The sequence below is a fragment of the Rhinopithecus bieti genome, unplaced genomic scaffold, assembly GCF_001698545.2.
Source record: "Rhinopithecus bieti isolate Rb0 unplaced genomic scaffold, ASM169854v2 scaffold_21201, whole genome shotgun sequence".
Classification (NCBI taxonomy): Eukaryota; Metazoa; Chordata; class Mammalia; order Primates; family Cercopithecidae; genus Rhinopithecus; species Rhinopithecus bieti.
Window position 1 is genome coordinate 3,009,316 of NW_016810610.1, and position 13,834 is coordinate 3,023,149.

General features: G+C 41.6%; 1 protein-coding gene across 1 annotated transcript in view; it reads right to left on the minus strand.

Annotated features, from left to right (window-relative positions):
* Positions 1-1,747: 1,747 nt before the first annotated feature.
* The window catches only part of LOC108542449 (long-chain-fatty-acid--CoA ligase 5), a gene marked incomplete at its 5' end in the record, with an annotated part of 19,958 nt that continues 7,871 nt past the window's right edge, over positions 1,748-13,834 (minus strand). The window contains 9 exons of the mRNA XM_017892463.1: positions 1,748-2,906; positions 3,266-3,337; positions 3,762-3,863; positions 4,632-4,775; positions 7,709-7,825; positions 8,116-8,204; positions 8,483-8,555; positions 12,359-12,454; positions 13,284-13,418. Coding sequence (XP_017747952.1) covers positions 2,766-2,906; positions 3,266-3,337; positions 3,762-3,863; positions 4,632-4,775; positions 7,709-7,825; positions 8,116-8,204; positions 8,483-8,555; positions 12,359-12,454; positions 13,284-13,418 — 969 coding nt within the window. The remainder of the gene's footprint in view (positions 2,907-3,265; positions 3,338-3,761; positions 3,864-4,631; positions 4,776-7,708; positions 7,826-8,115; positions 8,205-8,482; positions 8,556-12,358; positions 12,455-13,283; positions 13,419-13,834) is intronic.

Sequence of the window (13,834 nt, forward strand, 5' to 3'; positions counted from 1 at the left end):
CCCTGCTCTTGGCACTCGCTCTGGAGTAAAGGGGAGGCCAAGCCCGGGTGCTGTCAGGACCTGGCCAGGTGTTCGTGAGCTCTGAGTGGTGTTGACACACCGGCGCCCTGCTGCCTAGGCCCCCTCCGGGCTTTGGGCTGCCAGCCATAGAGGGTTCCAGCTGGTAAAGCAACACCTCAACATAGTGATATCAAACTACTCATGTACCCTTGAGTAAAAAACTGAAGCTTGTGTGAGTGGTAGGATCCTAGCTGGTGGGCTTGAATGCTTAAGTTGGGCTTGTCTAAACGTAAGAGTAGAATCACAGAAGGAAAGAGAAAGCCTATTTCTCTGGACTTCAGAAACCTTTCCAAGGCAGGGAATGTGAAGCTTTGGGGGCCAGGCTTGTAATAGTTAAGGATAAGGGAAGAGCACTTGGGAATTCGGCAGTGAACAGACAAATAAAATATGTGTAAGATGGAGTCATGTTATTATTGCGAAGCAAGAAGGTAGGACAGTCTTGAGTTGGCATTTGAGGCGGATGAGGGGACAAGTCATGTGCTTTGGGATATTTGCATTTTAGAGACAGCAGTAAGAACAAAAACAGGCTGGACCTGTGTCTGGCATGTTTGATACACAGAAAGGTAACCGGTGAGGTTCAGCTGGAATGAGTGAGGGGAGAAAAGGAAAGGAAGTGAAGGCGAGAAGGTTAAAGTGATAACGGGAGCTAGACTTAAAAGTTAATTCCTGCCTATCCTTTTGTTTCAGATACTCTAAGAATAGACATTTCTTTGGCTTTTCTGGGCTCAAAGTCTAGAAAGCCCATCCAAGAACATTCTCTTTAACTCCAGTTGGAGGCCAGAAAAGAATACTATTAATATTCAAGATTAATTAGAGTACAACAAAGATGGTAAAAGAGAATGGATATGACTTGGGCTCAGTTGGAGTTTTGGCTCAGCTGGTGTTTGTTTTATTCTTTACAGCTATTGGATAAGAAGGGTTGGTCTTCAGAACTTTTCTTCAGTAGTTAACCTGTTTGCAGACTAGCATCATCTGGGGATCTCTTTAACAATCCCAGTGCCCAGGCTGTATCTGGCCATTTAAGCCAGAATCTCTGGAGTGGCACCCAGGCATTAGTGTCTTTTTTTTTTTTTAGACAGAGTCTCGCACTTTTGCCCAGGCTGGAGTGCAGTGGTGCAATCTCAGCTCACAGCAAGCTCTGACTCCCGGGTTCATGCCATTCTCCTGCCTCAGCTTCCTGAGTAGCTGGGACTACAGGCGCCCGCCACCACGCCCAACTCATTTTTTTGTATTTTTAGTAGAGATGGGATTTCACCGTGTTAGCCAGGATGGTCTTGATCCCCTGACCTCATGATCCACCCGTCTCAGCCTCCCAAAGTGCTGGGCATTAGTGTCTTTTTTTTTTTTTTTTTTTTAAGAAAGAAAGAAAGAAGAGAGAGTGAGAGAAGGGAAGAAAGGAAGGTAGAAAAGAAAGAAAGACAAGAAAGCAAGCGAAAAAGCCTACAGCACCCGGTATTCCCAGGCGGTCTCCCATCCAAGTACTAACCAGGCCCGACCCTGCTTAGCTTCCGAGATCAGACGAGATCGGGCACCTTCAGGGTGGTATGGCCATTAGTGTCTTTTTAAACTTCCTAGATAATTCTATTGTGTAGCCAAGTTTAAGAACAGATACTGTACTTGATTTTTAAGGGCTCCTTGTTTAAGACTGATTTTCATCATGGTCCATGAGGCAAAAAACACCACAACATAAGTATCTGCAATAGTTTATTTTAAAGACTACATTTACAAGTAGAAGCAACGTGTGTTATCTGTGGATAAGGCAGAGCAGGAACTCCAATCCGAGGGTGGGGGAGATCAGTTGGTTCCCTCACAGAAAATAAGCCTGTTGTGTGGGCATCTTGCTTGCCTGTAGGTCTTTGTTCCCAGTTCAGGAGGTTTTTATTCAGTGCTTGCTTCATTTACTGGAAAAGTTCACTGTGCCCACGTGTCAACGCCTTCCCCACAGCTTCCAGCTCAGCAGCAAACTATAGGGGACAGATTTACTCCCCAGTTGCTACTATAAATAATGCTTTAAAAACAGCATTCCTTTTGAACAATATGTCATAGGCCCAATTTTTAATACTGCCAAGTCAGAGATCTAACTAGAGAGTTTAGGAAATGTTTGGTATGATTAAACTTTTCCCTTCAGTACACAATTTTACACAGAAGAGCATCGGAGAAATTTGTCTCACAGATATGATTGACATGACCGATAGGCTCAAACTACAATGTTAGTGGTTTGTGGAGTGGCTAGAAAACATGAATTACAAGCAGTTTTTCAGAATTTAAAAATATCTTAGTTTGAACAGAAGATGTAAATAAGCATTGAGACTGTTGGCAAGTTATGTTTATCACAAAGCAACAAGGAAGAAGGCACAGAGGGTCCCTCTGACCCTTGAACTTGTGGTCACTTACAGTATTAAGGTTGGAAATCATGAGGAAGGACACAACATAAACTGAGATCTTGAAGACAGGCATGTTGATAAAAGTAGCCCTAAAGCCTTAATATTAGCAACACTGAAGATGGGAAAGACGGGATTGATTTATTTGGGGACTAAGTTTACACATTATATGTCTCTCAATATAAAACAAAAGCTATGGCTTTAGAGTTAAGTAGGCAAAAAAAAAAAAAAAGGAGGAAAGACAAAACAAATGTAAGAATAGTTTTTAATCCATGCTCTCACAAGCAGTGCAGAGTGGGCAGGCAGGTACTTAAGTACCTTATCCTAATCCTGGATGTGTTCATACAGACTGTCAATTTGGGTCCGAAAGTATTTGGAAAGCTCTCCCCGCTTGGCTTTCAACGTTGGTGTCAAGAGCCCATTTTCAATGGAAAATGGCTGTGGATGAAGAAAAACGGCTTTGACCTGGAAGATGAACACACACACATCCATGCTCATTAGTGATTTGGACTTCTCTGCAGAGCCCGCCGAGTGCTCTGTGAAGAAAGTGAGGTTGATGCAGGGAAAGGGTAAAGGTAATAGTGGCACATCCTCATTCCCATAAATATAATTTGAGAAAGAAATGAGTAGGGAGAAGGGAGAATGGATAATAAACAGCAAAAAAAGAAGGACAAGTACCTACGAAAGGTCATTTTACAGTTAATGGCACAAAATCTAAAATCAATTCCTTAGAAATTATACATTTAAACCTCATGAGATAGAAACTTGAAACAAAACTTTCTAATATGATGAGAGGCCAGTATAACATCAGTGGTAGTACACACCTGTTCAAAGGTTTTAAGGCCACTTTCTTTCCCAATTTTCTGCAAGTCTTCTAAAACGGCTTTCCTTACAACCTAAGAATACAAAACATCGCTTAAAGCATGGCTATTTCAAAAACAGCCTGAAGAGCTAAGCATGAACCAACTCAGAGTGCCTGACAAAGCCGTGCAGTATGAAAGCAGGAATATAAAACTGGGCACATTATATGCCCAATATTGAAAGAAAAACTGAGAAGAAAAGGTACATCTAAATGTTAACAGTTTTCCCTGAATAGCATTTTTATTCTTCTTTCCCAATCTTTTCCCACAATGAACATATTACTGTAAATAGAAAAGAGAGTTTTATTTTTTAAACTCTCCATCCTATCCCTGAGTCTCATAAAACTATTCAGCCTGTTTGGGCTGCAGCCACTTGTGACAGACGCAGGAACTGGTGAGGCATCCTCTCCTCCACGATGGACCCACGGGTGTGCATAAAGCTTTCCTAGGCAAGACTTACTTGGTTTTGGCACAGTTCCTCAAAGGAGCCCTTTACCCCAAGCTTGGCTGCAAATGAGGGAAGTACATCTGGGTCAGGAACCACCACTCCTACTAAGGATGACTATGGAAAGGAAATAAAAGGTGCAAGGGCATGAGAGAAGCCATGTAGGGATTTTGCCAGTAGTTAAATAAAGCAGAATTACATCATTGTAATAGTTATTTCCTCAAAACCCTAAATCCAGCACTAATGTTCTTTTCTCATCATATATTTTCAACACACATGGAACTGTAATCCCATTTTCCCACTCAATATCTCATTACAAAGATGTTCTATTCAAATCTGATCCTTCGACATTAAGCTTAAAGCATCTCTGACTTGTCCATGTCAACTCTCCCTTACCCCCCAAAAGCTACGTTTAAGCGCAGTGTGTATAAAACAGTTTGTTGTTTTGGGATAAGGAGTTCCTTACAGCTATATTTAAGCACAGTATGTATAAAACAACAGTTTGTTGATCAAACTTTTGTGTGTTGTTCTATACATATTGCAACAGTTCGTTGTTTTATACACACTGTACTTAAACATGGCCTTAAGGAACTCCTTAAGGAATGGGAACTAAGTACAATGTGGAGCTCATTTTTTACTGAATCATTACCTTTTAGTATAGCCATTCTAAACAATTCTACTGACTTGTGTACAACGTCCATCATAGTTTCAAAATTTTTTTAATTGAAATTGCCTTATTTGAGGTTTGGAATGTAACTTTTTTTTTTTTTTAATTTTATAAGCTTGGATCTTCTCATTCTGAATCCAACTATACACATTTCCTGTAGCTACAAGAACCAGCATGGTTTGTGACTGAAATGGGCTATTGTTAAAATGATATATTACCCGTAAGCTCTCCCCATGTACAAAAATTTGTAACACTGGTCTACTCCTGTTGTAGATATTTTCTATCTTCTCTGGCGCAATGTATTCTCCTTGGGCAAGCTTGAAAATGTTCTTTTTACGGTCAATGATCTTCAGAGTTCCATTCTACATGAGACAGATACAAGTATCAGTATTTTTGAGCCACAGAGATGGTATCAGTGGGGAGAGTGGTGAAGTCACAGTCATCTTTCTTCTCTAAAGCTGATTTCTCCCAGAGACTTTTGAACTGTCTTTCATTTCTCTTTCTTGGCTTTGGGGAAAGGGGAGGGAAGCATCGTGCAACAAGAACCTGTCTTTACTGTATATCTATGTGGAGAGTCAATGCGCAGCCTCAGAGAGTCTCCTGGATCTGCTGGGATTATGCAAATTGATGCCTCATCCAAGGAAGAAATTGTGCAGCTCTCAATTTCCAATCACTAATTTCCAATTAGTTCATTTTCAGAACTCTCAGTGATAGAGGTGTTGTCTTTTGTTTAGACTTTTGATTTGATATGAATAGTTCTCCCACCACTTGACTCCCTGTTATGTTTTCCTCCTTGTTAGATCCGGGAGTAAGCTCAAAAAGCTCCACTGTGCTAATCAAGCAAGTCAATTACTGGGCTTGTTAGGACAGCAACAGGGCTGAGAGGACTCCGACCAGCCACCAAAGGTCATTTGCAACTTCATTTCTCTGAACTAATTGGTCTGAGGAGCTTAGGTCTTTAGGGATTTGAATTGTAGAATTGGGATAAATGGCTCCACATGCTAACACCCTAAGTAGGGCGACTAACTAAACCCACTCTGGAACTATCACAAGGCAGACTCGATAAATTAGCCATCAATTCAGCATAACGTTCATTATCTGAAAGTGATTAATAAGGTGCCGCCTTCTATAACCCTGGTGTGGGGACATATCTATTGCTTACATCCTAGGCTTATTAGAGTGTTATTTAATCCTGTTACTAGACAGAAACAAATATGTTAGCAAACTACCAAACCCAAATCAATAAAATGCATTGTTAGGACCAGTGTTCTTAAAAGTTACATTGTCAAGCATTCCTTAAATCTCACTTAAATCTTAAATATTGATTGAGCAAGAAGGGAGTTTTAAATTCTAGTTACATTCCCACTTCCCCAGCACATAGTTAAGACAAAACTTTTGAGAGGGGAGATCTTTTGGAAAATCCCATCACTGTCCTTGCAATAATTTCCTTTCTTCTTATGAAAATAGCAACTACTGCTAATTATCATCAAGCTATGCTAAAAATATGTCTCTGTATCTTCCACAGAAAGGGGCTGTCAAGGTCAATGAGAGACAAACACTAGCCTCCGCAAACACTTGATTTAGAAATCCTTCTTTCGGCCGGGCGCGGTGGCTCAAGCCTATATAATCCCAGCACTTTGGGAGGCCGAGACGGGCGGATCACGAGGTCAGGAGATCGAGACCATCCTGGCTAATATGGTGAAACCCTGTCTCTACTTAAAAATACAAAAAACTAGCCGGGCGACGAGGCGGGTGCCTGTAGTCCCAGCTACTCGGGAGGCTGAGGCAGGAGAATGGTGTAAAAAACCCGGGAGGCGGAGCTTGCAATGAGCTGAGATCCGGCCACTGCACTCCAGCCTGGGTGGCAGAGCAAGACTCCGTCTCAAAAAAAAAAAAAAAAGAAATCCTTCTTCCTTGTTTTGATATGCCTGTGAATTAATAGGGAGGATACTTATCCCAAGACACTCATAAGAGGCAAAAGTTGTGGACCAACAGCGTTATCAAACCAAAACTTTTTGGGTTTTTGTTTTGTTTTGGTAGACACAGGGTCTTGCTATGTTGCTCAGGCTGGTCTCAAACTCCTGGCCTCAAACAATCCTCCCGTCTCAGTCTCCTAAAGTGTTAGGATTACAGGCGTGAGCCGCCATACTTGGCCTCAAATGACAACTTCTGCCTCAAGAAAAGTTAAGGGGGGAGGGAAAGGACAGAATAGTACATCTCCCTACTCCTTTCCTAGAGAAGTCACCTAATTTTTCCTTGGCTGGTAGCAAATGTATTCCATTGCAGGGGACCCATGCCAACTCTTATGTCCAGGTCTACCTAATATATTAAAGAATCCCACCTTCAGTTTGGGTCTAAAAACAGTACTAGGATCACTGACTTACTGCTTGCTGGTGGTATATTTAATAAGGAATAAGGCAGGAAGAAAACACTTCAACTGGTCTACATCTTGGTGTCTTCTATAACAGTGTGATCAAAATACCAAAAGTACTCTCTGGCGGTACTTTTGGTGTGGTAGCTTATACCAGTAATCCCAGAACTTTGGAAGGTCAAGGCAGGAGGATTGCTTGAGGCCAGGAGTTTGAGTCCATCCTGGTCAACTCAGCGAGACCGCATCTCTAAAAAAAATTTTTTTTTAAGAAAGAAAGACTTTCTAGCTTTGGCAGCTCCTATTCACACATTAAATTACTTTCTCAGAATTTCATATTGTTGGTCCATGGAAGAGCTACAACTAGAACACAAATCTCCTGACTTCCGGCCTATATTCTTTTTTTTTTTTTTTAACTTTTAAGTTACAAGTTAACCTAGATTCTTTCAATTGTATGTTCTTTTTTTTATTTTTTGTTTTATTTTATTTTATTTTATTTTATTTTATCTTATTTTTTGAGACAGAGTCTCTGTCACCCAGGCTGGAGTGCAGTGGCACAATCTTGGCTCACTGCAACCTCTGTCTTCTGGGTTCAAGGGATTCTCCTGCCTCAGCCTCCCAAGTAGGTGGGATTACAAATGCCTGTTACCAGGCCCACCTAATTTTTGTATTTTTAGTAGTAACGGGGTTTCGCCATGTTGGCCAGGCTGGTCTTGAACTCCTGACCTCAGGTGATCCACCACCTCAGTCTGTATGTTCTTTTCTGGATAGTATGAGGAAGCCATAAGCCAGGTAGGGTACAAACCTAATCCCCTCCAGCTGCCTCAGCTGATTAACCTACTTGCATTTCTGCCCCTCTTGCTATAAGCAAATTGTTCTTCCCAGTCCATTAGCACAGACTTCCAGGAGTTCTGACGATATACCCACTGGGAGCCAGCGACCAATGTCTCCTGTGTGAAGCCAGCCATCACTGTCCAGCGCTTCCTGTGTCTTCTCAGGGTCCTTCAGGTATCCTTTGAACACGTTTGTACCCTTGATGCAGATCTGCACAGCAGACATACAAGGCGGTGACAATAGCAAAGGCTGCTCCTCCCAGTGTGGGCAGTTTATGAAACATCTGCTCCCCCTTAAATCATTTGATGGCTTCCACTACACTGTGAAGAGCACCAGATCTTAGTCTCCACTACAGGGGATAGGAAAGTGAAGTTCAGAGTGCTTAATTCTTTGCTAAAGATCTCAAAGGGGCCAAATCCAAGTTTGCTTACAATTATTTGCTCCTTCTGATATAAACCGCCCCACCATGATTGTCTGACCACAGGGCATGACCTACCCACCTCTCCTTCATTATTCACTGAAAAGTAGTTCATGTCAGCCACATCTTCCAGCTTCACGTAATTGCAAGCCAGGGGCGCCCCAACGTGACCTAGAACACACCACGCTGAATCAGCTGAGAAACTCCTGCATGGTGATAATGCCAGGCATATTTCTGAGATATTTATGACTTGACTCTAGAAGAGTAAGACTGAAAAATCACGCACCAATGCAGACTAGCCAAGGTAGGCAGGCCTGGGCCCAATACTTGAATTTTGCATTTGCCACATTAGTCCAGAGAACTGAGGTTATCTAAACTCCAAAGTCCTAGTTCAGTTAGAGCCTTTCTTCCAACCATGGCACCTCCTGCCCAGCAAATGGAGGACTTACCTGATGTCCAGTCCCCAGGTGATGTAAATGTACAGCCAGCTGTGCATTCTGTTTGACCATAAGCTTCATACACCTGGGAAACCAAAGAAGAGCTTATAGATTTACTCAAGATAAAGTGTGAGCTGGCCATGTGTTATGGCCAAGACATGAGGAAAGCAAGGTCTCTAAGTGTTCGAGACCACTTAGTGTCTTAAAACCTTGAACTTGGAGGGGGCGGTGGCTCATGCCTGTAATCCCAGCACTTTGGGAGGCTGAAGCTGGAGGATCACCTAAGGTCAGGAGTTCAAGACCAGCCTGGCCAACATGGTGAACCCCCATATTTACAAAAATACAAAAAAAATCAGCTGGGCACGATGGCAGGTGCCTGTAATCCCAGCTACTCGAGAGGCTGAGGCAGGAGAATCACTTGAACCTGGGAGGAGGAGGTTGCAGTGAGCTGAGATCATGCCATTGCACTCCAGCCTGGGTGACAGAGCGAGACTCCATCTCAAAACAAAACAAAACAAACAAACAAAAAACCTTGAACTCATACCCAAGCTGCAAAGTATTTACTACCAAGCCTTTTGGCTATTCGGAAACCAAAAGGGTCCGGAAATAGACCAAAGTATAGAACTTTACATGAAAAAGCAGCATTTTGGCCAGGCGTGGTGGCTCATACCTATAATCCCAGCACTTTGGGAGGCCGAGGCAGGAGGATCACCTGAGGTCATGAGTTCTAGGCCAGCCTGACCAGCATGGTGAAACCCCATCTCTAGTAAAAATACAAAAATTAGCCAGGCCTGGTGGCATGCGCCTGTGATCCCAGCTACTCAGGAGGCTGAGGCAGGAGAATCGCTTGAACCCAGAAGGCAGAGGTTGCAGTGAGCCGAGATTGTGCCATTGCACTCCAGCCTAGGTGACACAGCAAGCAAGACTCCATCTCAAAAGAAAGAAAGAAAGAAAGAAAGAAAGAAAGAAAGAAAGAAAGAAAGAAAGAAAGAAAGAAAAAAAAGAAAGAAAGAAAGAAAGAAAGAAAGAAAGAAAGAAAGAAAGAAAGAAAGAAAGAAAGAAAGAAAGAAAGAAAGAAAGAAAGGGAAAGGGAAAGGGAAAGGGAAAGGGAAAGGGAAAGGGAAAGGGAAAGGAAAGAAAATGCATCATTTCAAGTAGGTGGGAACATGTAAGTTATTCACTAAGTGATGGTCAACCCAGTAGCAATTGAACTTGAACCTGAGCAATGGAGCATCACTGAAGGAACTGAAGAAGGGGAATAGCATTTTTTAAGGGAAATAGTTCCCATTGTGATATAAAACAAGAGTTGGCAAACTTTATCTATACAGGCGAAGATAGTAAATATTTTCCGCTTTGTGAGCCATCTGGTGTCTGACTCAAAACTTGACTCTGCCAACATAGCAAAAAAGCAGCCACAGTCCATATGTAAATGGATGGACGTAGCTGTATTTCAGTAATATTTTAAAAATAAAAACCGGCTGCAGACTAGTTTTAGCCTGTGCCGCAATTTGCCAGTCCCTGGTATAGAAGATATTCTTGATTGGAGAGAGGCTGGGGGCAGGAAACAAGTTCACGGGCTGCTGTAGTGGGGGGTGTGGCCTGTGATAGGCAGAATTGGGAGACAAAGGAAGGCTTAAAGAAGACATTTCTGGGAGGGGGTTAGCAACAGGACCTGCCGATCTATTGGTTTTAGGGGCTTAAGGAAAGGACAGTATTAAAAATGGCTAAGAGGATACTAATTTGAAAGACTACAGGACCTCAGGCCTTGGCATCAATCTGGAGTCTCTTTTGATTGTGGTTATACAGATAGGGGACTCATGAGGAAAAGTCTGTGCCCGTTTTGTTCATGCTCTGCATGGTTGGTTGAATGAATAAACTATCTATCTGGGTGAAAATTGAGACAATATGCATGACCAAGCACTTGCACAAATTTCAGGTGGAACTGAGACTTAATGGAAAAAATGGAAAATGGTAAGTTTGCCAGAAAATAAGGCTGAAACAGTCTTATGAAATATCAGGGGTTAGGAAGTCCTGTCTAAGCAATTTAAAACCTACAAATATAAAAGATTATTTAGTTTAACTATAAAACATTGGAAATTTTATATGGCAAAACACAGGGCAAAATGATGAGACTAGGAAAAATCTTTCCAATATGACAAAAGTTAATATTACAAGTTGACTATTCTAATCCAAATGTTTGAAATCCAAAATATTCCAAAATCCAAAACCTTTTGAGTGCCAACATGGTGTTCAAAGGAAATGCTTTTTGGAGCACTTCAGATTTTGGATTTTCAGATTCAGAATGCTCAACTGTTTTATAATGCAAATATTCCAAAATTGGAAAAAAATTGCAAAATTCAAAACACTTTTAGTCCCAAGCATTTCAAATAGGGAGATACTCAACCTGTATTACTCTGTGAAGAACTCTTAGAAATATAAAAAAAGACCAAATTATCTTTTGCCTGTTTTTCTTTAAGGAAGTAATAGAATAATTCATGGATGAAATATACATGTCAGTAAGCAATAGAAAGATGTTTGGTGTAAATAAAAGAAACAAAACTTAATAAGATTTTTCATTTATCTGATTAGCTAATATCTAAATGACTGATAAAGTCTGTCACTGGCAAGAGTGTGGGCAAATAAGGCCTCGTATACTTGCCGAAATGTGTAAAAAACATCTTTCTGGAAGAAAGTTTGATAATATACACTATTACACACACACAGAGACATACACTTTGACACAGTAATCCTTTCTTGTGTGGATTTATTCTAGATTAATAATTAATTGATCATAACAATGAAAAATATCATAAGCAACTCAAGTGTCCATTAATAGGAGATTAGTTATTTGAGTACGGCTGACCCGTCCTTGCACAACACAGGTTTGTACGGCACAGCTCCACTGATAGGTGGATTTTCTTCTGTCTGTGCTGCTCCTGAGATAGCAAGACCAACCCCTCCTCTTCTTCCTCCTCAGCCCACTCAACATGAAGACAGTGAGGACGAAAACCTTTATAATGATCCATTTCTACTTAATGAATAGTAAATATGTTTTCTCATGCTTATGATTTTTTAAATAACATTTTCTTTTTTCTAGCTTCCTTTATGGTAAGAATACGGTATATAATACATATACAAAATATGTGTTGATTAATTATATTATTGGTAAGGCTTCTAGTCAATAGTAGTCTACTAGTAGTTAAGTTTTTGGGGAGTCAAGTTTTTTGTTTGGTTTTGTTTGGTTTTTTTTGAGATGGAGTCTCGCACTGTCGCCCAAGCTGGAGTGCAGTGGCGCGATCTCTGCTCACTGCACGGTCCACCTCCTGGGTTCACGCCATTCTCCCACCTCAGCCTCCCGAGTGGCTGGGACTACAGTGGCCCGCCACCACGCCTGACTAATTTTTTTGTATTTTTAGTAGAGACAGGATTTCACCATGTTAGCCAAGATGGTCTCTATCTCCTGACCTCGTGATCCGCCTGCCCAGGCCTCCCAAAGTACCTGGGATTACAGGCACCAGCCACCGCGCCTGGCCGGGGAGTCAAGTATTATACATGAATTTTGACTGCGTGGGGTAGGCAATCCTAACTCTTGCATTGTTCAAGGGTCAACTACTTTCAATAAACTATTCAGAAATCATTAAAATGATGCTGAGCTTTATTTGACAAGGAGCAATGTTAACAAGTGTTTTAGAGCACTAGTTTTATTTATATGAAAGTTTCTACACACAGATGCCTGAAGAGATGATTAGAAGAATATTTTCTCTGGATTTTGAGAATTTAGGTGACCTTCATTTTGGTACCTTTTAGTTGTTTTCATTTTTATTTAAACAGTGAGCTTATTTGTGCAAAAGTAAACTGACCTATTTTCAAAGAAGGTGCTTGGCTTACCTGACATCCCATTGCTGCCCGGAAGAATGTCATGACTGGAGCGGAGATGGGGGCAGCTCCGGTGACGATTATGCGAACCCTTCCGCCCAGGCTGGCCTGTTCAATGGAAACAAAAGACATACTAAAACCTATTCTCTTGGCTTCAATATCCTCCACTGTAGAGTGGGTATAATAGCCTGTCCAGCGTTGTTATGAGAATTAAACTGATATCAATTCTCACGTTAATTTACAAAGCACTTAGAATACAGTCTGGATTGTAGAAAAGCACTTAAAATGTTAGCTATTATTGTCATCACTATCTATAGCTGGGACCGGAAGCCATATATTTCTCAAATAATTTGTATTCTTCAGCCCCTCAAATTGCTTATAATCTCAACAGACCACCAAAGAAAATAAGAGAGAGTGCTAGAACCTAAATAAAATATTTTTCTTTTCTTTTTTTTTTTTTGAGATAGAGTCTGGCCCTACTGCCCAGGCTGGAGTGAAGTGGTGCCATCTCAGCTCACTGCAACCTCTACCTCCTGGGTTCAAGCAATTCTCCTGCCTCAGCCTCCCATGTAGCTGGGATTACAGGCACCCACCACCACACCCAGCTAATTTTTCTACTGTCAGCAGAGAGAGGGTTTCACCATGGTGGTCAGGCTGGTCTTGAATGCCTGACCTCAGGTGATCTGCCCACCTAGGCCTCCCAAAGTGCTGGGATTATAGGTGTGAGTCACCACACTCAGCCTGCCTTTTTTTTTTTTTAACCTACTCCCTTTAGTAGTAAAGTAGTACAAGCAAGATCTCAAAAAGCAGTGGACAAAACGTGTGAAAGGATCTCTAGTTAAAGTGACGCTCAAGCAACAGAAGAAAAGCAAAGTCTATGGAGTCAGAAGGCAGCCCAGGTATTTGCCTGCTTCAGTCTGGGACTTGCCCAACCTACCTGGATCTTTGCAAAGATGAGCTTATCCCAGAAACTGTCACGCCTGATGATACCCTTTTGAAGCTCCTTGAATTTACTGGCAACAGCCAAGTTCAACAAGAACTTCTTCAAGGGTGTCTTGGCTTCATTTTGTGCCTGCAGAGTGATAGCTCCTTTTAGTTGGAAACCTATTGGAGATACTCATCAAGGCCATTAGTGAGCAAGAAACAGTGTGTTCTAGCTTCATAAGGAAGTGGTCTCACAGTCTCACACTCATGAACTGGATTGCGAATAATGATGAGCCCAGAGAATTATGGCCATGCTCAGAAAGAAGTGAACTTAATGCAAAGCTACAGTCCTCCCCTTTACTGCCCCAATTTTTAGTCCTTGGGAAACAACTTGACAACTGAGATAAAGAGGGACTGCCTACAAAGTCACCTGGGGGGTACTAGATTTAAAACAAACAAACAAAAATACAACAGCTCAATGGGCAGCACCTCTAGGGCTTTTGATTTAATAGGTCAAAGGGCAGCCTAGGAATCTGCTTTTTCTTTTCTTTTCTTTTTTGTTTT